Source organism: Mustela erminea, chromosome 11, assembly GCF_009829155.1.
Source record: "Mustela erminea isolate mMusErm1 chromosome 11, mMusErm1.Pri, whole genome shotgun sequence".
Lineage (NCBI taxonomy): Eukaryota > Metazoa > Chordata > Mammalia > Carnivora > Mustelidae > Mustela > Mustela erminea.
Window position 1 is genome coordinate 23,555,209 of NC_045624.1, and position 22,536 is coordinate 23,577,744.

Genomic DNA, 22,536 nt, shown 5'->3' on the forward strand with positions numbered 1-22,536 from the left:
AAAATGTACAGGATTGCAAAGGAAGCCAACGATGCCAAAAGTTATTAAAATATCTTTTAGAGAGGTGCCTAGGTGGCTCAGTGGGTTAAGTCTCTGCCTTTGGCTCAGGTCATGATCTCAGGGTCCTGGGATTGAGCCCCACATCGGGCTCTCTGCTCATCGGGGAGCCTGCTTACCCGCCTCTCTCTGCCTGCCTCTCTGCCTACTTGTGATCTCTGGTTATCAAATAAATAAATAAAAATTTTAAAAAAAGGATAAAAAAAATCTTTTAGAAGCCACAAAAATCAGGATATAGTAAATAAATGTGTTTCTTTATTAACACACTAAATAACAAGGTCAAACAGAGGTCTAAGAGTTGTAATTTCAAGGCAGTGATAGGAGTAAAGTATTGTGGAATTCCTGCTACTATTATAATATGATTGGAAAATAGTTCTGATTTCTTTTGGTCATAAAGTTACAGACATGCTAGTTTTACTGATTTTTTGTTACATTCCTACTCAAAGGAAATGCTAAATTGAGCTAGAATTTAATAATAAAGATATAATTTCTCCCCCATCCAAATACACGGACCCTATGAACGCCTAGTCTCAGCCAATCATTTGAGTGGAGGAGAAGAGCACACCCTTTGTTAGTCCCACATAAAGGTGATGTCTCATCTCAATCTGGATAACAAGATATAAGAAGTTAAAGGCATGTGGGGAAGGATATTTTTGTATTTAAAAAGAGAAGGCATAAAATAAACTGTGTTTTCCTGCCTATGGGGATTGGTGTGTGAGCATGCAATGCCTGGCGCTATGGCAACCATTCTGTAGCCAAGAAAGACACCTGTGGTCATGCTGAGAGAATGCCACAACAGAAAAGATGGGAAGAACCAAGGTGTCTGTTCTGATCTGGGGCCGCATCTCAGTTAAACCAACTCACCCTGGAGCTCCCCTACTTTGGGACTGACGTTTTACATAAGATCATAAATTTCCCGCTTGGATGTTCTATTACTTGCAGCATAAACCATCTATAGCCTAAACACCATGAGCCTTTTCCATGGTTACAGGTCTTTTTACAACCTCCACAACAAAACTAAATAGCCGGATCCCCTCATATTTCTGAGGCTTAGGGATTTCTCTGTATCCCAAGCCCATCTCCGTCTTTTGCCAGCCTCTCGGGCTCTTCAGGGTAGAGCAGGAGAGCGGTCTAATGGGAACTGACAAGATGGAGGCCACAGGGACTGATGACAGGAGAGCTCTTAGTAGAGGATGCCACCCAGAGCATCTGCTTAGAGCTTTCCTCTGGCTGCAGCGACAGAAAGAAGAGTCAGGGTTCATGAAGTCAGTCTAGGGAAGAGGGCGCAGCTGGTCCAGCAGAGCTATGAAGGGACAGTCAGAAAGTCTAGGTTTTCAGGTTCTTAAATGGTTCTGATCCAAATATCAGGGCATTATACCGCTCCTGTTCTTTACGAAAGTTTCTCTTCCCTCCCCCCTCCCTACCGGTGAACCTATCTGCCTCTAGTTTGCATTTTATCATTGCACCAATTCCTCAATTCATAGCCATAAATCTGATAGAAAGCTTGGAGAGGACATCAGACGGATTCTATAATCTCTGCTAATCCTGTAATCGGGAGCTAAACACAGGACACAAGTGGATTTGCAAAATAAGGATTTTGGAAACTCAAATGGCATTAGCAGGCCACAGAGACAAATGTACACAATGACCGAACGAGACCCATCAATACAGAAAAAGGCACATTGCTTCTATTCCGCATGAACCACGGGGAACAAGAAAGGACTGAGTGGGAAAAGGCTGAGGAGGTGAGTAAAGCCATCCCTTCTTGAAGGTTCTCTTAAAGCATATAGCAGGTGGGGGAAGTGAAGACAAGCCTCTCTCTTTATTTTAAATGCTTGTATTGAGTGCTGTGAAATGTGTAAGCCTGATGATTCACAGACCTGTACCCCTGGAGCAAATAATACATTATATGTTAATAAAAATAATTTAAAAATAAATAAAAAAATGTTTTATTATCTTTGTTGAGGTAAAAACAATGAGTGACTTCAGCAAGGTGAGAGCAAAGAAGGAAGAATTTTTAAAAAGAAGAATGTAGGGGCGCTTGGGCAGTTCAGTCAGTTAAATGTCTGCCTACAGCTCAGGTCATGACCCCCAGGTCCTGGGGTCGAGCCCCGCATCAGGCTCCCTGCTCCATGGAGAGTCTGCTTCTCCCTCTCCTGCTGCCTGATGCTCTGTCTACTTGTGCTCTCTGTACCTCTCTGTCAAATAAATAAATAAAAATCTTAAAAAAAAAAAAATAAAAAGCATGCTGCCTATACATGGGGCCATGCAGAAAATTCCTTGGCCACCAGCTTTCATGCTACTTGTTTCAGAATTTCTGTTACCCTGACCTGCTTGGGGAGGGGACAGGGGTGAGGACAAAGATCTCTATGAGGGAGGCAGGGCTGCGTTTGTCTACAAAGCCCATTTCTTCAGAAGCCTCCCCGTCCCTTTGTGGATGGGGCCTGAATAAATCTTTCTGTGCTACACATCAGGGTGGCAAAGCTCCTCGACCGCACCGAGCAGAGAAGTGAATAACACATAAACCACAGGGGCCGCTCACTGGCTCAAGTGTGGCTGCAGAGCACCGGGCATGGGAGCTGGGTCTGGGGGAAAACATTCCTTCAGCTGAATGGACATATTTCCCTGGGTTTTCTTCTCCTCAAAGTATCTGGATATGGTGGTACTGAGTCTGTGGGTGAGTCCCTGAATGAGGCAATGTCTGCTCCTCTTAGGGACCAAAGAATGTTCCTGGGGAGAGGCTAAATACAGGCCAGTGCAGGACACCCTGCTCTGCTAGCTTCTTGGTCCCACACACAGCCCCTCTCAGGCCCACAGCCCCTCCTAGAGGTTTCTAATGATAGCAAAGTATTTGTCGGGTGACACTGTCCTACTTAATGGACACTCCTTACAAAGTGTTGCGATGTTTAGTATGTTATTTAGGACAGACTAAAACATGGGCAACCATATTTTTTGGTCATATTTTTGTCCGAAGAGCTGGACATCAGGCCCTTGATCAAAATATTCAAGACTTGGGCGCCTGGATGGCTGAGTCTGTTAAGCGGCTGCCTTCGGCTCAGGTCATGATCCCAGGCTCCTGGGATGGAGCCCTGCATCAGGCTCTCTGCTCAGCGGGAAGCCTGCTTCTCCCACTGCCTGCTGGTACTCTTTATCTCTCTGTCAAATAAATAAATAAAATCTTAAAAAAAATATTCAAGATAGTTTGGGCAAATGACTTACAAAGGGGGTTTTAGCCCTGACAAAGGAGCCACTGAGAGAGAAAGCCAGCAGTGCTGAAAGGAGGGGACAGGGAGAACTGGAGTCCCCTCTGACATGGGCCACGTGAGACAAAATTCAGCCAGTCTCTTGGCTTTCTCCACCAAAGGTACAGCTTAACATGAAGATGTTTAGGGGGTCAGAGACTAAGACACCCCTCTCCCCTGCCCTGCTTACCAGCACTACTGTGCTCTAGCTTACATGTGAGGCTTTAGAAAAATTCAATACCTACTTAATTCTTCTTCTTCCTAGAAAACAGTATTTAATGAGAATGGGCTGGTTCACCTAAGCAAGCGAGTCAAGGTTATGTGTTTAGAAAACTCATTAATAACAAACAACATTCTTAAAGGGACAGACTCAGACCGAGACAGGAGTGGGCGGGGAGCCAACTCCTCAGGCAGCTCTGAAAGTGGGCTAAGGCTATGGGCGGTGGTGCTGAAGGCCTGAGTTCTGCCTGGCCTATCAGAGTGGGGGCGCCTCTTGGTCTCAAGGTGACAAAGAATTTTCCCCTGCAGCTGCCAGGTACCCAGGAGCAGGGGAGCTTATTCCTGTCCCTCTGCAGATATAGGAGCAAAAGACTGCTTTAAGTGGTTAGGAAACTGAAAAGACTCAGGCCAGCAGAGGGTCCGGCCCCCCGAGAGCTGGGTGGAGCAGTTGAACACAGTGCCAGACAGTCTCTGTCCTAGCTGAGGTTTCCAGAGAGAATGAGAATGTCCCCAACTGGTTGCTTGTTTGGTCTTTTCCTATTCATCTCTCCTTCACTTACTGTCTCGCGTGCATGCACGTGGCCTTCAACAGATCCCACAGACTGGCATTTGGGGGCAGACTGCCAGAAGCCATGGCAGGAGGGATGAAGCTGAAATTGCTCCATGCCCCTGGAACCCCAAGATGGCCTCCTCTCCAGGAGGGATCCCAAGGGCGCGATGCCAGATCCAAAGCACCACCAGGCTGCCAGGCCAGAGGGGCCGGCTGGGGAGGTGGGGGTGGGTAGGGCGGCTGCCCTTCTCTAGCCTGGAGACTGCTCAATTACACAAAGGATCCTTTCAGAGTTACTGGCTGGCAGGGCTCCTAAAGGACTCCCCCTCCCCCCATGGTTTGTGCACCGAATACAAATCAAGCAGCCTCACTGGGCTGCCACATAAACTGGCCCTAGTCACAAAGAGAGTGATCCAGAATGAGGGCTCCTCCCAGCCAGGCTGCCAGTGTCCAGATACGGTGATAAAAGGCTTCCAGATCCCCAGCTCGTCACCCCACAAAAGCTGGGGCTTTAGCACCCCAGCCATTTCAGTCTGCTGTCCTTCAGAGAAACAGTGTAAAGTAGACCAACGTGACAGGCTCCCCGGGAGCATACTGCTTAGCATTCCCAGCTGGAGGTGAGACAAAAACTGAGAAAGCAGGGTTCATAGCTAGGGTGGTGGTATTCTGAGGTAAAGGAGCTTATGTTTCAAGGTAGTCATGTTACCCTTGAGTATAAACAAACAGATCTATCAGTTCGGGTCAAATTCAACAGTGTGTGAGAGGCAGTAAGAGAAAGAGAGAGAATATGAATATGAGCAGACCAACTGACCAACCAACCAACCGAGGAATTCCAATTCTCTAAATTTGTTAGAGGAATGGAAGGTGCTAGCTTCTTTATTCCATGCGCATCCACCCCAAATTCCTCTAGATACAAAGGTGATTCCCACCGGAAGCATTTGCAGATAGAACTCCTGTTTAAAAACATGGATCAGAGAACAGACTGGAGGGTGGGGAGACAAAACTCCTGAAGAGGCTCATACCACAATGAGAAAGGATGCAGCAGCCTCCAGGAACCTGGGTGTCAGCCAAGCTACCCATCAGTCCTTTGATGACTCATGGGGAAGCCAGTGGTGTGAGCTCCAGGCTGGTCTCCTGGTGTTCCCAGCGTTACACTCCCCTTCACTCCGAAGGGTAAAGAGCCTGTCCCTCTGTTCAAGGATGGGGGCGGGGGGTGGCACAGGGAGGATGGTCACAACATCAACTAACAGACGAAATCCAAGCCCACATATCTGTTAGAGTCCCTCCAATTCTACCCCTGAAGCTCCTTAGATAGGATCAAATGAACCCACATTACGGGCCACAGCAACTGGAACTAGGAAAGCTCTAGCCATGGATGAAGCTAGCAGCATGAAACTGGAAACAATGCAGCAGTTGTGTGAGGCAACTTGATGGCCACACACGCTGACCCACAAAGAAACTGAACAGCAGATCAAGAAGATTGGCAGAGAAGAGGCAGTGCCCAAATGGCACTGTTCTATAAACCAAGGGGATTAGAGTGGCCTGGAGGCCACACAAGAGATTCAAGAAGAAAATGCTGGAAAGGACACAACAGGTCTCAAGCCAAACTCAACTGACTGAAACAGCGAACGTTCCAACCTGAGCATACTTCTTAAATTCAGTCAGAAATTCCCCAGCGTAAGCATAAAAAGTATGTTCTCATCTCATCCACACTTTCTAAACTAAGTTTTCCCCTGGAGCAGTGAGCTGCTCCTTAAGGGGCCCTCGAACAGTCCCGGGAGGTTAGCTCAAAGCCAAGGGACTGGGAAAAAAAAAAAAATTCTGCGACACACTCATAGTTGGGGAAAACGGAGTCGCAATATGAAGAAACATGTTCCCTCAAGGCAACAGGGAAAGGAAATCAACGACAAAGCTGGAGAGGGACCCAGGGGGCTGGGGCTCCCAGTCAGGCTCACCGCACAGCTGTTTTTGCATCATCTCCACCTGAGTGCTTTAAATTAAGAGTTTGTTGATGGAATTGTTTGTTCTTTAGTCATGCAGAATTTGAGGACTGACAGCTAATAGAGATGAGGACCCTGGACACAGGCTCTGGGCTCCTCTCATTGCCCAGCTGGATGCCCACCGACTGTGCTATAGCACAGGCACTCAGTGGGATATTTATAGCTGCCTTTAAATTTACCCAGCTCTCCATAAAGAGAGGTAATGGGGCGCCCTTTACTGCTGCTAGTGGTGATTGTCCTAACATTCTTTAATTAGCAAAAAGCGTTGGCACAGCCACTTTCAAAGCATTTGATCTTACTGTCCTGGTGTTCCCTATTTCAGGCTCAACAGCCCCCACTCCCTTTGGAGAAAATGCACTTTAGCAAATTTGAAAATGACAGGCACATGTGTATCTGAGCACAGTCGAGTGTATCCGTGCACCCATCCTCACTCTTCTGCCCAGGCCTCACACAGCACAACTGCCAAGAATGTGTGAGTCTCTCCACCTTCACACAACTCTCACCCATGAATCTGTCACCAAGGGGTGAGGAATTCTAAAAATTGAGGACTGGGGAAACCTCAAGGTCACTAGGATCCTCCTCAATTTTCCCGACATAACAAGACCAAACCCTGGTGATTCTTCACCTATCTTTGCAAAGATTTATAGAGCAGGGCTTGGGCTGTTGATATATGGCTAGGGAGGCTTGAGCTCTTATTCACATAGGCCTGAGAATCCTTCCCTTTCCTCTGAAATAATTCACTATTATGATCAAGGTATTGGACACAAGATGGGAAGGGCCTCTGCTTTCATGGGGATGTGTAATAAATAAGCGAACAAACACATAAACAAGATCATTTCAGATAATGGTAAAATAAAACAAGAAAATAAAACCCTTAGCGTAACGTGACTGTGAGTGCTGGGACTATTTTAAGACAAGGCAGTCATGGAAAGTTTCTCCAGAGAACCTGTTCCGGAGAAGCCAACCACCTGAAAAGTAGGGGTAGAACACTCCAGGGGGAGGACAGAGCAAAGGCCCTAATAGGGAGAACAAGCTTAGAGTATCCTAAGAGAAGGAAGAAGTGCTGAAGCATAGGAAATGAGGAAGATGATAAAAATACGAGGGTTGAGGCGCAGGCAAGGCAAGGATGGCTTAGGGCCTGTGGTCCACGGTAAGCAGTTTGGTTATTATTTCCATTATGAAAGGAAGACACAGGAGCATTTTAAGCAAATCAGTAACAATATGATAGAATGTCACACAGAGCACTTGGGCGGCTGTGGAGAATACAGTGTAGAGGGCAAGAGTAAAAAGCGATGTCTTTAAGTAGGTAGATTTCTTAGTTTTGAAGAAACGTTCTGTGATCATCTAGGAACGTTTACATTAGGGGAAGCTGGGAGAAGGGTCCGCACTCTTTCTGACCTGTAAGTCAGGAAAGATTTTTTAAAGATTTTATGTATTTATTTGACAGAGAGAGATCACAAGCAGGCAGAGAGAGAGGAGGAAGCAGGCTCCCTGCTGAGCAGAGAGCCCGATGTGGGGCTCGATTCCAGGACCCCGGGATCATGACCCGAGCCAAACGCAGAGGCTTTAACCCACTGACTGAGCCACCCAGGCGCCCCAGTCAAGAAAGAGCTAAAAAAAAATATTAACTGATAAGAACAACAAAAACCACCTTCTTATTGCTAATGTAGAACTAAAACATCTAAATTAGGTATGCTACCAAAAACAGGGAAGTATGGGGAGTGAGGGGGAGAGGAAAAAAGGATTATCTCAATAATTGATTCTGGATAAATTATTTCATTTCTACACTAGTTTCCATATGAGAAAATAATAGCTGCTAAGACAGACTGCATTCTCCCTTACTTCCTTCTGGTCCAGTAATAGCACACAGTAGCTACAGTTACTAATCCTACTTCACACACAAAGAATTCGAGCCATACGCAGTATGCGAGAGGCAGAAGCAGGACTTGAACCTAGGCGTCTAACTCCGGAATACTCTCATAACCACCACTACAATGCTCACCAGCACGCGTGCAAGCACACACACACTGCGCCTCTTCCTCTCAAGCTCCAAACTGTCTTGTAAGAGTCAGTTTGGGGGAAAAACTTGTTTGGGCTTCTCCCAACCAAAAAATGAACCCATTTATACACACCTGGCAAATCTGTCCATGAAAAGGTTAACTGCAGGCAGGGAGCCCCACCTAAAGATCAATTTTACAGTGGTGATACGTGAAAAGCCATTCTACGCATAACTCCCAGTGCCACACCCATACCCGCTGGACTCTGATCTTAAGGCATCTTTTAATCTTCAACAAGCAGGATGTTCACCATTTATGTGAGACAGTTATACATGAGCCAGATTTTGTAGTAATGTCAAAAGGTACTTCTAGTATTACTGGTAAATGCTTAAATGTCCTAAGATCTTTGGGATAAAATCTAGAGGCCCGATAAAGAAAGAGTGAGCAAATTACCAAGACAAGGAATCAGGAGAAGCATAAAGTAAACAACAGGACGCACATGCCTTAAGTCTGTCTGGTCGACCTGCCCCCTCCACTTGGCTCAGATGCTCTGTCCTAACTGTGGAGCTGACCAAGGGACTCCCTCCCTTCCCCGTGGCCGCCCAGCTTACATGGCACACCTCTACTCCTCCAGCACAGGTGTGTGGGGGAGCCACACTACAGGTTGTCAGATGTACCCTTCTCTTCCTTTGCCTCTTAAGCGGCAGCTCACAGTGGTTTGGAAGGTGGGCACTAGACAGATCTGAGACTGAAACCTGGTGCAGTCACTGTCGTAAGCTGAATGAACCCACAGAAAAATACATCCACATCCTAATCCCCAGATCTGTGACTATTACCCTATTTTGAAAAAGGGTCTTTGCAGATATAATTAAGGATCCTGTGATGAGATCATCCTGGATTGCCCAGGTCAGCTCTAAATCTAATGGTAAGTATCCTTATAAGTCACAAAGCAGAGAGAGAAAGAGAGAGAGAGAATAGTAAGAGTCAACATGACCACACAGGCAGAGATCGAAGTGATGCAGCCACAAGTCAAGGAATGCGGCTGTCACCAGAAGCTGGAAGAGGCAGAGAACAGATTCTCCCCTAGGGCCCTTGGAGGGAGCATGGCCTTGCCAGATTTTGTGATTTTAGCCTCTAGAACCGTGAGATAATACATTACTGATGTTTCAAGCCACCAAATATTTGGTTATTTGTTATGACAGCCTCAAGAAACTACCACGGTCACTTACTAATTCTGTGACCCCGAGAAAGCGGCTTAAATTCATCTGCAGAATGGGGAGTCTAATGATACCCACCATATGAAAGCTGTGAGGATTACATGTGTAAGAACTCCCAAGTAAAAACCGCTGTTCACATCATTACTGTTACTGCCATATAAAAGGAGTTAAAGAGAAGGCCAGAATACAAGAGCCTGTAGTGGGCCAGTGCACCCCCAGGGGTGAACATTTCTAAGGCTTCTGGCTGGACCTCTGGTGTGTTTGAACACACAGGAGGTTGTGGCTAAAATGGGCACCAAACCGACTATTCCAAAAGAGGAGACCGTGGGGGGCATTGGGAGGTTTCTCCCTTCACTCAGGCCTGGCAGCCCACAAAGAAACTGTAAGCCCTAGGAAACTAGCCTCAGGAGAGGGAAAGGCCCTTCCCTTCTAGAGTTTTTTCTGCCATTCTTCTTAAGCATCTTGTCTCTTCTTTGCCAAGGTTTTTGCAAATTGCTCTGGATGGGACCTGCAGAGAAAGTGCTTTTTTGTCTACTTCCTTCTGACTTTCTTGAAGACCAGAGTCCTTGGGGGAAAAGAACAGTGGATTCTGAGGGCCTGTGGAAGAGTGGGTCCTTCTAGAACAATTGTGTCACCTTGACTCATTGGGCTCAAGGACTAAAATCCATTTCTTTTATGACTGTGTGCAGTAACAGCACAGCCACGGCTTTGCTAAAGGACCACAGCCAAGAAAACGAATATTTACTATTATTTTGCAATGGTGACCTTATCTACTAAAGACTTCGTGACCTGCTCACCCTACAGGGGGAGTTGCATACATGGGGGAGAGCGAGAGATGCAAACGCAAGGGGGCTCGGGTATACATGATGTGTTCACTGCCTTGGGTAAGAGGTGACCATTTCCATACAGATGGTTTCTTATACTGTTCTGTTGTTGCTAATTCACCAATCAACTGATGTCTTTCCTTCATTTGTGGAGGATAATTTCCATACAATTTTTTCTCTTCCTTCCTTCCTGTTTTCTGAAACCATTTTCTTCCTTTGCTCAAATGGAAGAATAAAAAGTACAAAAATGGAAAAGGTGCTTGAGTAGGGTTTGGTAGCCCAATGGTACTGAAAATGGGAACTAGAGATTCAGAGCATCTGTGCTCTTCTACTGATGGACCTATCATAAGGGACCCAAAAGCCTGTTGGGAGGCCAAGATAGTAGCCTGCCGAAGATTGCTCACTCCTGGCAAACCCTATGAGGCATTGTGGACATCTAGTGGCTGCTCGGGATAATGGCTCAGGGTGCCGAGCCTGATGCATGTCAGGGTGCAGAGTAGTCTACCTCTGGGCTTTACCATGAGTCCAATTACCCTGGCTGAGTGAGGTAGTCCTGGGTCCCCTTAGAGTGAGTTCCCTGGGGGTCCATTTCTTTTTCTTCTTATTAGGATTCCAAAGTCACTCAGAATGGCAGACTGGTTCTATCGAAGACCCATCTTGATCCCAGTCCAACAAAGTATAATGACAGCATCTGCATGTAAGGCCACAGAAGACAGGCATTTGGAAATATCTTCAAGCCCCAGGCTTCAGCGCTAATACACTGTCGCATGTATGCGACTGATGGATGGAGCTCAGAAATGACAGACTCTGATGTGGTCAATCATGTGGCTTTAGGCAAGTCACTATGCTTCTCTGAACTTTATTAATGACAATAATGAGAGGTCGAGTCCAGATGATCTCCAAGATACCTTTAACTTTTAACATTCTGTGATCCATCAGCCTTTTTAGTAGCTGGGAAAACAAAGTGTGATCTACTCTGCTCTGGCACTGTGATCTCTAGATTAAACTAAAGGAAGCACTCTCTTCCACTGTGTGGCTCATTTCCAAGTCTTGGCTATCATCCCAATGGATCAACCTTCTTCACATATCTATGTATCTGAGAAGAGGTGGGAACCAGGGATTATGAGAGCTGGTGGGAATATTCTAGTCTATTTCCTTCAGATGAAGAAACCAATGTTTGGGGCTGTTTTAAGATCTGTAACAGTGGCAGAAAGGAGAGTAGAACTCCGGTATCCCAACTTAAGGGCAGGTACCAAGTTGCGGACAAAAGCCTTGCCTCATCAGTGCCTGGCTTCTTCAGTTCTCTCTGGCTTTGTCACAGCAGTCTTTCTGTGTGAAATCACAAGTGATAGCATTCTCAACCCAGTGTTTCTTCCTTCTCTTCGTCTCAAAGTTGAAGCCTTCCTCTTCTCTGTTTCCAGGTTGCACCACTCCAAATCAAGGGAGCTATCAGAACCCGGGGCTGTGAAGAGCAACGGATGATGGCCAGATGACATTCAGGTCACAGGGTTAGAGGTTTCGGAGCTGCTCTTGGTTAAGAGGCTGTGGGCCCCCATGGCTCCAGAGCCGCCTCAGTCTAGCCCACAGCTTCTATGGTGCGCTCTCAGCTCAGCTGGCCTATGGAGGGCAAAGCAGCCCCGTCAAGAACTCCATGTGCTGCACTAAGCTTGGGCATATTCATGGTCATCCATCACTCACAAATATTTACTGGGAGACAACCTCATTACTAAGTACTGGTTTGACCCAAGGCAGCCCACCCTTCCATCCACCTACACAGTATGGGGCCACCACCTTTTATTAGCAGTGCCCGGAGTGAAGAGATGGGGTCTGAATTTGCCTGCACTGGCAGGAAATAGTCTGGGCAGATCCCCTCTTTCGCCTAAGGAGGTAAAGGGAGTCATATTCCAGGGTGCCATTAGTCCTTGGCCGGGGCGCCCGCTGGCATCCTACCAGCTCGATGGCAGCTGTGGAAAGGACGGGAACCATTCACCGGTGGGCTTCTGATTCTCCCGCCCAGATCCCTGTCAGGATAGGATTTACATTCCCTGGTCTGTAAACTGGTAGGGTCCTGCTTAAAGCTGATGATGTACAGATGGGGCTTTACAAGAAAGCAAAAGAAGCCACCAAAGAGCCTAGATGAAGCTTAGTATCAGGGTCTGACTCACCTCCACTTCTCTCATTCTTTCTCTTGACTAGTCACTGGGAGTAAAACAAATTGAAAGATGTATTTTCTCAGCCCTTCCTCTCCCACCCTCTGTTCTATTTCTCACATACCCTTCACTGAATTCTTTTTTTATACAGCCACCCCACCCCCACTTCTGTCATTTACTTTCTGCAACGTAAACACAACACTTCTGCTAGTGATGAAAACACTGGGTTCAGGGTTAGAGGACTGGACTGAAATGCTGGCTCTATTGTTTTGTGGATGTATGACCTTAAGCGTATTATTTGCCTGCCCAAGATCAGGAGCTCCACCTGTAAAATGGAGGCAACTATGGCAATTACTTCACTGGAGAAACAAAGATTAAACAAGGGTACAGGAAGATCTCTTTCTCTCTCCATCCAACCATCTATTCTTACTACAGTGGAGAGCAGTAGTAGATAAACATCCTAGCAAGTGACTTTTGAGGTGGATAAGTGAAACCAGAATTCTCATCGACTGGGAGCAAACTGGAGAATTACCTCCAAGCCCAAGTTTCTACACATCCGCTACCTGCCAGGGTTCAAATCTTGGTTCTGCCACTTACTGTGTAAATTTAGGCAACATATTAACTATTATAGTTGTTACTATTTTACTGCAAATTCATGATCAAAAGGTCTTGGTAATCAATGGGGAATCTAGCTTGCTTTCAGTAGATCTGTTTCTAGGAATTCAAGAATTCCCTGGCATATTTAAGGGCCTATTCCCTAAACCAGGTTACTGGGCAGCAGACAATCCTGAGATACCCGCGCGGCAGAATGCTGAGAGCTGGGAAACCCACGACCTCCTCATTCTTTGGCATTAGCCCACATGCAGGAGATGGGGGTTTACCTAAGGAGCAAGCTTGTCAAGGTGGAGGGGCGGGGCACAAGGGAGGAGAGTCTGGAGGCAGCCCCCCACCCCTTGCCCCCAAAGAAGCAATACTAAACCAATGCCATATTCTAGCGCTTTCCCAGGGCTTAGCCACAGATGGCTCCACCCCCACTAGGCAGAGAAAAGGGCAGTCTTTTTCAGGGGGAAAAGGCTGACCTAGTCCTGCTCTCCTGCACCGGTCTGTCCAATGCCCCAGAGTTTCTCTTCCCCAGAAGTGGGAGCAGGTTGTCAGCAGTTCTTCTCAGGGAGATCCAGCAACAAAGAGGAGCTAGTGAAGCACTGGGGTAGAAGCCTTTAAGACCCACCCCTCTCCATTCACCCGGCTTGGGGAGGGAAAGGGCGACTCAGGACTGCGAGGAAAAAGAGTGAGAAGTGTTGGCTGAGGCTCCGTGAGTGAACGGATTCTCCCGTGGTTTCGCGGAGTTCATCTCAATCCTTCACGCCGGCTGCTCTGCTGTCCCATGTCGTTATTGCCCGGGTTCCTCGCACTTGGTCTTTCCTTCCACCTTCTGCTCTCCTTGCAACCCTCATTAAGAAAACTATCATTTCAAAGTTAAAACCGAGGAGCGGTGAGGAAATTTGCAAGAAAAGGGGCAGGACAAAGAGGCACCCGTGCAGTAGCACGGGGCGGGCCGCGGAGCCCAGGCTCTCGGTCCTCTGGCTCCAAGCGGCCCCAGCCACCCCCGCGTCCACACCGTGCAGCTCGGAACTCCGCGTATGCTGCCCGGGCTGCGCGGCCAGGCGCCCCGTCAGCGGTCGGTGGGGGTGAGGATGACGCGGTCCGGGCGGGAGGCCGGCCAACTGCAGCAGCCCCGCCGCGCCGCCCGCTTCCCGGCCCCCTGAGCCCACCGCGTCCGGAGCCGGAGGGGGCCCGGCGCCCGGGGGCGGGGCACGGGCCGCGGTCTCTCCCGCCGCAGCCCCGCCGCTCCAGCCTATCAGCGGCCACCCGGCGGCTCCCTCGGCTGGACCAAAATAGCTGCGAACGCCTGCGACTTGCGCTCGGCCTCTCACTTGACGCTCACTCCGGCTCGCTCGCCCGCTCCGTTCCGCTCGTCTAGAGGGGGCGGGGAGGAAGCGCCGGGGAGGGGGGTGGGGGGTGGGGGAGAGAGAGGAAGGAGGAAGGAAGGGAGGAAGGAAGGAAGGAAGGGAGGGAGGGAGTCGGACGGAGGCGCGGAGCTCGGGGCTGCGCGGCGCGGCGCTGGAAGGCGCCGGCGTTAACCCCTCGAGGGCAGGCAGCGGAGGGGGAGCGGTGTTCATACATAAGAGCACTGCATCACGCTAATCTTCTCCCCAGAACAGTATGCGTCAGCAGTACATTCACGTTCTGACTGAAGGACAAAAGGATGAGAGAGCAGTCTGCGTGGCTGCTGCCTGCAACACCGCGAGCCCGGCGCGAGGAGGAGACGGTGGGCGCCGAGCGCAGGGGCCCCGCTGCTGCCGCCGCCGCCGCTAACGAGCGCGGACCATGTTCTCGGGCTCCGGAGCGTTCCCCGCAGCCGCGACCCCCGCTGCTCACGCCACCGCCGTCGCCGTCGCCGCCGCCGCCGCCGCCAGCGCTCGGGCCGCTGCAGCAGTCCGCGGGCGGCGCAGCCACTGAAGGCGCCGCGAGCCAAAGCCCGGAACTCGCTGCCTCCGCACAAAGCCAGAGCCGGCGGCGCGCCGGGGGCCCGGCTGCGGCGGGCGGCGGCGGGCGGTTGCGCGCCACCGGGGGCTGAGGCCGCCGCCGCCGCCGCCGCCGCCGGACCCGCGCCCGCCCCCGGACTCCCTGAAGGGGCCTGCGGTACGGGCGCGACCCGGCCGCCGCGCGCTCCTCCGGCCCGCGGAGCCGGTCCCCGCGCTGCCTCCACGCCGCTGACCCGCGGGGGCTGGACGAACTGCTGCTCCTCGCGCCGGCACGCGGCGGACTAGGAAACTAAGCCCGGTTTTGGTTCTTTTTAACCCTTCCGAGAAGAGGCGAGGAAAGAAGGGGGTGTGTGTCTGGGGAGGGCGAAGGAGCCTCGAACACCTCCTCTTAACTCTCGCAGCCCCGCGAGCGAACGACTGCACCAGCTGCCTCCGGTCGGGAGCCGCCGACACAAGGCGGGGGGGCAGCGCGGCAGCAGCAGCGAGCCAGCGAGCGCGGCCTGGGAGGCTTCGGGGCGCCCCTTTACCCCCGCCGGGCGGCAGCCGCGGGAGCGGGCTGGGGGCGCCGGAGGCACGCTCCGGCGATGAAGCGGCATCCCCCGCGGCTGGTGCGAGCCGGTGCCAGGGTCCAAGGACAAAGCAGGGAAGCGCTGGTGGCGCCGCTCCTCGGGCTGAGGGGGGGGCATGCACCTGCATAGCCCGCCGGGCCTTGGCTCTCTCCGGCGCGCCTCAACTCCGCCGCTCCGCCGTAGCCTGCTCGGGATTTACTAGAAGCCATTTTGTCTCCCCCACCCCTCCCCTCCCCACCCCTCCCCTCTGCCCTCCCTACCCCCTCGACTTCCCCCCTTTGTTAATTAAAACTAAGAAGTAAGAATGGCAACGACGTGGCCGGCTCCCGTGGAGAACGCTTAAGGACACCACGCCAATTCCTTCCTTCCGAGGTAGGTGACAGCGACTCACTGGGTGGGGATGGTTGCCTCGGGGGAGAGAAAGTCGCGGCGTTCCGAGGGTTTGCCTTGAGGGGAGGCTGGAGACGGGGGCCACGCTTTAGTTGGGCATGATCCCCCCCCCGCGCCCCCCGCTGGTCTGCTCCGTCTCTCTAATCGCCCCCTCCCCACCTCCTTCTCCAGATGGAAAGAGGAGCTCCTAGCTCATTTAAGCCGGGGTAGGGCTGGTTCTCCTTTCCGAGCCAAAATCCCAGGCGATGGTGAATTATGAACGTGCCACACCATGAAGCTCTTGTGGCAGGTAACTGTGCACCACACCTGGAATGCCGTCCTGCTCCCCGTAGTCTACCTCGCGGCGCAAGTGTGGATTCTGTGTGCAGCCATCGCCGCTGCCGCCTCCGCCGGGCCCCAGAACTGCCCATCCGTTTGCTCGTGCAGTAACCAGTTCAGCAAGGTGGTGTGCACCCGCCGGGGCCTCTCCGAGGTCCCTCAGGGTATCCCCTCCAACACCCGGTACCTCAACCTCATGGAAAACAACATCCAGATGATCCAGGCCGACACCTTCCGCCACCTCCACCACCTGGAGGTTCTGCAGCTGGGCAGGAACTCCATTCGGCAGATCGAGGTGGGGGCCTTCAACGGCCTGGCCAGCCTCAACACCCTGGAGCTGTTCGACAACTGGCTGACAGTCATCCCCAGTGGGGCCTTTGAGTACCTGTCCAAGCTGCGGGAGCTCTGGCTTCGCAACAACCCCATAGAAAGCATCCCCTCTTATGCCTTCAACCGGGTGCCCTCCCTCATGCGCCTGGACTTGGGGGAGCTCAAGAAGCTGGAGTATATCTCCGAGGGCGCTTTTGAGGGACTGTTCAACCTCAAGTACCTGAACTTGGGCATGTGCAACATTAAAGATATGCCCAATCTCACCCCCTTGGTGGGGCTGGAAGAGCTGGAGATGTCAGGCAACCACTTCCCTGAGATCAGGCCTGGCTCCTTCCATGGCCTAAGCTCCCTCAAGAAGCTGTGGGTCATGAACTCACAGGTCAGCCTGATTGAGCGAAATGCTTTTGATGGGCTGGCCTCGCTTGTGGAACTCAACTTGGCCCACAATAACCTCTCTTCTTTGCCCCATGACCTCTTCACCCCACTGAGGTACCTGGTGGAATTGCACCTGCACCACAATCCTTGGAACTGCGATTGTGACATTCTGTGGCTAGCCTGGTGGCTTCGGGAATACATACCCACCAATTCTACCTGCTGTGGCCGCTGTCACGCTCCCTTGCACATGCGGGGCCGCTACCTGGTGGAGGTGGACCAGGCCTCCTTCCAGTGCTCTGCCCCCTTCATCATGGATGCCCCGCGGGACCTCAACATCTCCGAGGGTCGGATGGCAGAACTTAAGTGTCGGACTCCCCCCATGTCCTCTGTGAAGTGGCTGCTGCCCAATGGGACAGTGCTCAGCCACGCCTCCCGCCACCCAAGGATCTCTGTCCTCAACGACGGCACCTTGAACTTTTCCCACGTGCTGCTCTCAGACACTGGGGTATACACATGCATGGTGACCAATGTGGCCGGTAACTCCAACGCTTCGGCCTACCTCAACGTGAGCACGGCCGAGCTCAACACCTCCAACTACAGCTTCTTCACCACTGTCACAGTGGAGACCACCGAGATCTCACCTGAGGATACAACGCGCAAGTACAAGCCTGTTCCTACTACGTCCACTGGTTATCAGCCGGCGTATACCACCTCTACCACGGTGCTGATCCAGACCACCCGTGTGCCCAAGCAGGTACCCGCGACAGACACCAATGATAAGATGCAGACCAGCCTGGATGAAGTCATGAAGACCACCAAGATCATCATTGGCTGCTTTGTGGCAGTGACTCTGCTAGCTGCCGCCATGTTGATTGTCTTCTATAAACTTCGCAAGCGGCACCAGCAGAGGAGTACAGTCACAGCCGCCCGGACAGTTGAGATTATCCAGGTGGATGAAGACATCCCAGCGGCAGCGTCTGCAGCGGCAACAGCAGCTCCATCCAGTGTATCAGGTGAGGGGGCAGTAGTGCTGCCCACAATTCATGACCATATTAACTACAACACCTACAAACCAGCACATGGGGCCCACTGGACAGAAAACAGCCTGGGGAACTCTCTGCACCCCACAGTCACCACAATCTCTGAACCTTATATAATTCAGACCCATACCAAGGACAAGGTACAGGAAACTCAAATATGACTCCCCCTCCCCCCAAAAACTTATAAAATGCAATAGAATGCACACACACACACACACACACACACACACACGAGACAGCAACTTTTGTACAGAGTGGGGAGAGACTTTTTCTTGTATATGCTTATATATTAAATCTATGGGCTGGTAAAAGAAACAGATTATATTAAAATTTAAAAACAAAAAATCAAAACAAAACTATTTTCTAACTTGTAAGTTCTATTTAAAGGGGGAGTGGGGTTCTTGGGAACGCTGTGGGGCTGAAGCCGCAAGTCAACCTGCTATGATGCCAGAAGGGATTTCTGATCTGAGGCTGAAACTGCTAAGCTAAGCTAAAACAAACATCCCTAAAGAGGTGTGGGCTGCTGAGGGGTGGGGGGCAGGCTGCCATGTTTTAGAAGATGCTTCATAGCATACAGGACTACCATTTCTATAGACACCTTTCTTAAGCTGAGAGCTGTCTTTGCAGATTTATCTTATTTTAAAAATACAAAAAAAGCACCAAGAATTTGTACTGTGCCAAAATGTTGAGAGGCAATAATTTTTTTTCTTCAGAAGCCGAGGGGAAGATAGCTCTGTAACTGTGTTTTAAACAGGAAAACCACCAAAATTCAAATGACTCCCTCGAGGGGCTCAGTCTTTCCGTCTGTCCTTGTGCACAAGTCCCCTGGGTTTGTGCACTGGGACACGCGTGTGCCCCGCCTGACAGCGCGCCTCGGGAAGGAGCAGAGAAGGAAGGGAGCTGGCGTAGCTCTCAGTCAAATGCTTTCACATTGCACCAGATTCCTGCAGATGGGTTTAACCCACTCTTTGTGGGGCATGTGTCTATTCAGGGTTTCCCTTGAGAGGGAGGAGGCCCCTAAAGGGGGTGCGGCAGCAGAGGGGGGTGGGAAGGGAGAGCAGAAGCAGAGAGAATGTATTCACAGGAGGCCATAAATTAGCATTGTGCCATGTCCACCTGTTGTTCCCGGTATCTGACAAATGATTGTAGACAATGATGGCATTTTATGATTTTTCATAAAGGTTTTGTTTGTTTTAAGGTGGAGAAGGAGGAGAGGCTGGGACTGGGGAGCTTGGGGGAGTGGAAGCTTTTCTCATGCTTGTGATTTGGTGACTATTCTAAATGCTGATTCATTAGGGATTATTACAGCTGATGTCAACTGGTCGTGGTGATGGGGTGGGGACAGAACATAAGTGGACAGAGAAAAAGGGCACAGGCTCATTTAAAGTACAGTGAAGCCTTGACAGAACAGGATGGTTCATAAAAAAGATGTGGAATCCACAGTTAAAACAAGAGTGATACACATGCACACAAGAAGCGAGTTCTGCGAGGAGTCCTGTTGAACGTAGCGCAGTGGGGGGAAGGCTTCCCTCTCCCAGGCCTACCTCAGGAGGAGGGGGAGGAGAAAGGGTGGGTGTGGGCGGTGAAGGCAGAGATCTCTGTTATTCTGGTCCATTTAATGCTGTAACTTCTTTCATTTATTATTTTAGCTTTAAAAAGAAATAAAGGGTTCAGATTTGAAAGGGGTGGGATGGGTGGGTGGGGGGGAATGCCAACAAAAGAACATTGATTGTAATGTGAGAAAAGTGTATTTTTGTATTTTAATAAATATTGTTCAATTTTTAATTCAATGTCCCCAAAGGGTTAAATTGAATAAGATCATATAGGTTCTTACCAGCATCAACCAAGTCATTTCTATTTAAAGAAAACAAGGGGAGGGGAGGGGAGGGGAGGGGAGAGGTAAGGTGGGAGGGAAGGCAATGTTCAAAATGCTAAAGCTGTCAACAATCTTTCCTTAGCTTAAATAAAAGCACCCCGATTCTAGTGCACCTTCCTCCAGCTAAGTGTGTTAGTCCCTGGCTTTGTTGGGGGTAGAACCAAATTCCTGATGCCCTGGAAAAGCAGGGGAAATGGGTCAGCCTCAGCTCCTGGGACCGGGCCAGAAGTTAAATGCCACCTCAGCAGAAGCTGCTGGTCAGGCAGCACCGGCTCTGCCCAGGGACCCTGGGGGACCTGGATTTAAGAGGTCTGCGGTAATGCTGTTTGGCTTAAGTTTCCCACAGGCAATGTTCCTTCTGTTCTCTGGGTGCCAAATAGCCAAACATGTCTTGGTGGTGGTGGTGGGTGTCTGTCTCCTGACGCTTCCCAAGTGATGACGTCCAGGGAAGCTGCATGAACCGGGACCCTGCGTCTCTTCAGCGCTTTTATACTGATGCAGGGAATCGGCACTGAGTGGGTGTGAGCTCTCTGGCACTGAGCGGGCAGAGAGGCAGGCAGCACTTTGCAGCAGTTGGCTAAGAAAGGGCCAATTCTTCATCCCCTGGGTAGAGGTATATGTAATTTCTGAGTACCGGGGTGCGTGGCAGCATGCGTGCATGGTGCACGTTTAGATACTGCCACTCACGTTTCTGGGCTCCACATAAACGTTTCCCTCAGCCTCCCCTTTGCCGCCCCACCCCCAACACAAGGAGAAAACTGCAGCAGAGTAAAGGGTGGGACTTGGCCAGGACCAGCTGGAAAGGCGAGAAAAGAGCCCTTGCCCAGTGCCACAAGGCAACTCAGGCTGTTTAGGGCAGCTTCCTGGGGACACACTCAGGGGCAAGTGTGGTGAAAGCAGCTGCTTCAGGAACAGAGGGTGTGGGGCTGATTTCCTCCCGCCCCTCCTTTTGGATAGTCTGGGATTATACAGTGGCTTTGGAATGATCAAGTGTCTGTGGCTGAACTAGAGATCTGAGGGCAGGGGTACAGAAATGGTCCCAAAACATTCCCGCGAAGAGTCGTAAAAACAAACGCATGTGTCCTGGGGGCTGAGCATATTGCCATCTTGGAATCTGAGGAAGAAGTGCTTTCTAGAAGGAACCTGAAAGGTGGGGGAGACTGAGAAAATGGCTCCTGGGAATAAGCTTCCTTAGAGCTGCAAGGGTAGCTCCCTTCCCCACTGGGTCCACTCCTCGACTTGGGCAGCGTTTCAGCTTGTAGAGCAGCAAGCCTCCAATGCCGTAACGTTGGGTATGTCCTCCTTTGTAGCAGGCACCTGGGACAGCTTTTCAGAGAGGAGTCCCATGAGTACCAATAGCTTTCATGCTGTGTTGGTGACTCATCCTCAGGCCCAGCGGCCAAGCTACAGGGTTTGTCACCTAAGAATGGGACATGGGTTGGTAGTTCTTCAGGGGAGTAGTTGTAGCAACACATTAGAGGGAAAGACTGCTGCTGCTTATACGAAGTTACAGAATTCTTTAAGGGTCATGAAATATCATTTAGTCTTTTTTACACTGTCTGGTCAAGGAAACAGCCCCAGAGAAATGGAAAGATACCTCCAACGTCGCACTGCTTTTAGTGGAAGAGGTGGGACTAAAACCCAGATCTCTGGGCTCCCGAAGCAAATGGGCCTTCCTTACTCAGGCTCTTCTGAGCCTTCAAGAACCTTTTTCTTTCCTGGCTGATACGCAGTGGAAATGGGACGACCTCCCTATAAACAATGATGTGTACTCTGCTTAGAGGTGCTCAGTCTCCTTCAGGACTGGCTCTACTGGCCTCCCAGGTCTGACCAGAATTTTGACTACAGTCGTCCCACAGCTGGCCCGAGGGCCACATGTGCTAAGGAGTTCAATTCTCAGGACTGCACAGAACAGCTTCCGATCCTGAGGTTCAACGGCAGATGGCTGCCAGAGACAGGGTGACGTAGATAAGGCAGGGTGTTCACAAAGGGAAGGGTAGCTTGGCCTTCTCCCAACCTCAGCCTTGGAAGCTTGTCTGAGTAGAGGAGTGACAGAGGTCTTAAAGCACCTATCAGAGTAAGTTCTCCATAGTGGAATGCCTTCTGCCTATTTGGCTCAACAAGGAGACCGGGGGGAGTGGGGAGAGGGGGAACGGGGTCGGGGGGGAGCTCCTTAACTCCTCTCCTCCACAATACCCGCCCCACTCGAGCTCTGTGAGTGCCATGCTGTGGCTGCTTCTCCCATCATCTCCTCTAGGCCTTTGTCACTCCTTGGTCTTATGCCGCATCATATTATCAGAGAAGGGAGAGCAGACAGGATAGTTTGTGAGGCCTGGAGACATTAGCTTTCTTGTGGCTGTTTAACAGGTATTGAGGCCAGTGGCTTGCTGGGTTCTGGGTAGAACAATGTCGTAGAGTCCCTGGTCAAACGATCCCCATTGGTGGTGGGGAAGAGGTCCAGAGTCCATGCTACTCGCGGTGGAGAGCTTTGGTTTCCTTCTGTGGAGATGGACTGTGGCTAGGAGAGGGCTAAGGGGAACTTACACAGCCCACACAGCCTAGGCGATACTACCTCAGGGGTCCAGAGCCCACAATTAAGGCCCCAACATTTTGCTGCAACAAAGCAGCAGGGGATTAAAATTAGAGAAAAAGAAAAAGAGAGAGAGAGAAAGAGAAAGAACATTTATATCCAAACATATGTCTGATATTATCTCCTCTGCTGGCACTCAGCACTCCATGCCATCGGCTAATGCAGGCACTGTTCACGCCATTTCTAAATCCTGCCTCAGCTAAACTGCAAGGCAGCTTTTGGCCCAAAAGCACCTCTCCTTGGTCT

The 22,536-nt window shown here is 50.6% G+C and overlaps 2 protein-coding genes and 1 long non-coding RNA gene across 4 annotated transcripts in view; 1 reads left to right on the forward strand and 2 right to left on the reverse strand.

Annotated features, from left to right (window-relative positions):
• SND1 (staphylococcal nuclease and tudor domain containing 1) overlaps positions 1 to 22,536 on the reverse strand; it is a 411,286-nt gene that overhangs the window by 44,397 nt on the left and 344,353 nt on the right. The gene's annotated exons all lie outside the window — the stretch shown is intronic.
• Positions 10,307 to 14,263, reverse strand: LOC116568856. The gene is made up of 2 exons (XR_004276765.1): positions 13,336 to 14,263; positions 10,307 to 11,568 (listed from the first exon to the last, which is right to left on the reverse strand). It is a non-coding gene; the product is annotated as an uncharacterized LOC116568856 (long non-coding RNA).
• Positions 15,631 to 18,315, forward strand: LRRC4 (leucine rich repeat containing 4). The gene is made up of 2 exons (XM_032304559.1): positions 15,631 to 15,743; positions 15,933 to 18,315. The coding sequence occupies exon 2, from the start codon at positions 16,033 to 16,035 to the stop codon at positions 17,983 to 17,985; it is 1,953 nt and encodes a 650-aa protein (XP_032160450.1). The 5' UTR covers positions 15,631 to 15,743; positions 15,933 to 16,032; the 3' UTR covers positions 17,986 to 18,315.

Bases quoted from the DNA above. Each gene is read 5' to 3' on its own strand.
- LRRC4 (XM_032304559.1), top strand. From the start codon at position 16,033: ATGAAGCTCTTGTGGCAGGTAACTGTGCACCACACCTGGAATGCCGTC.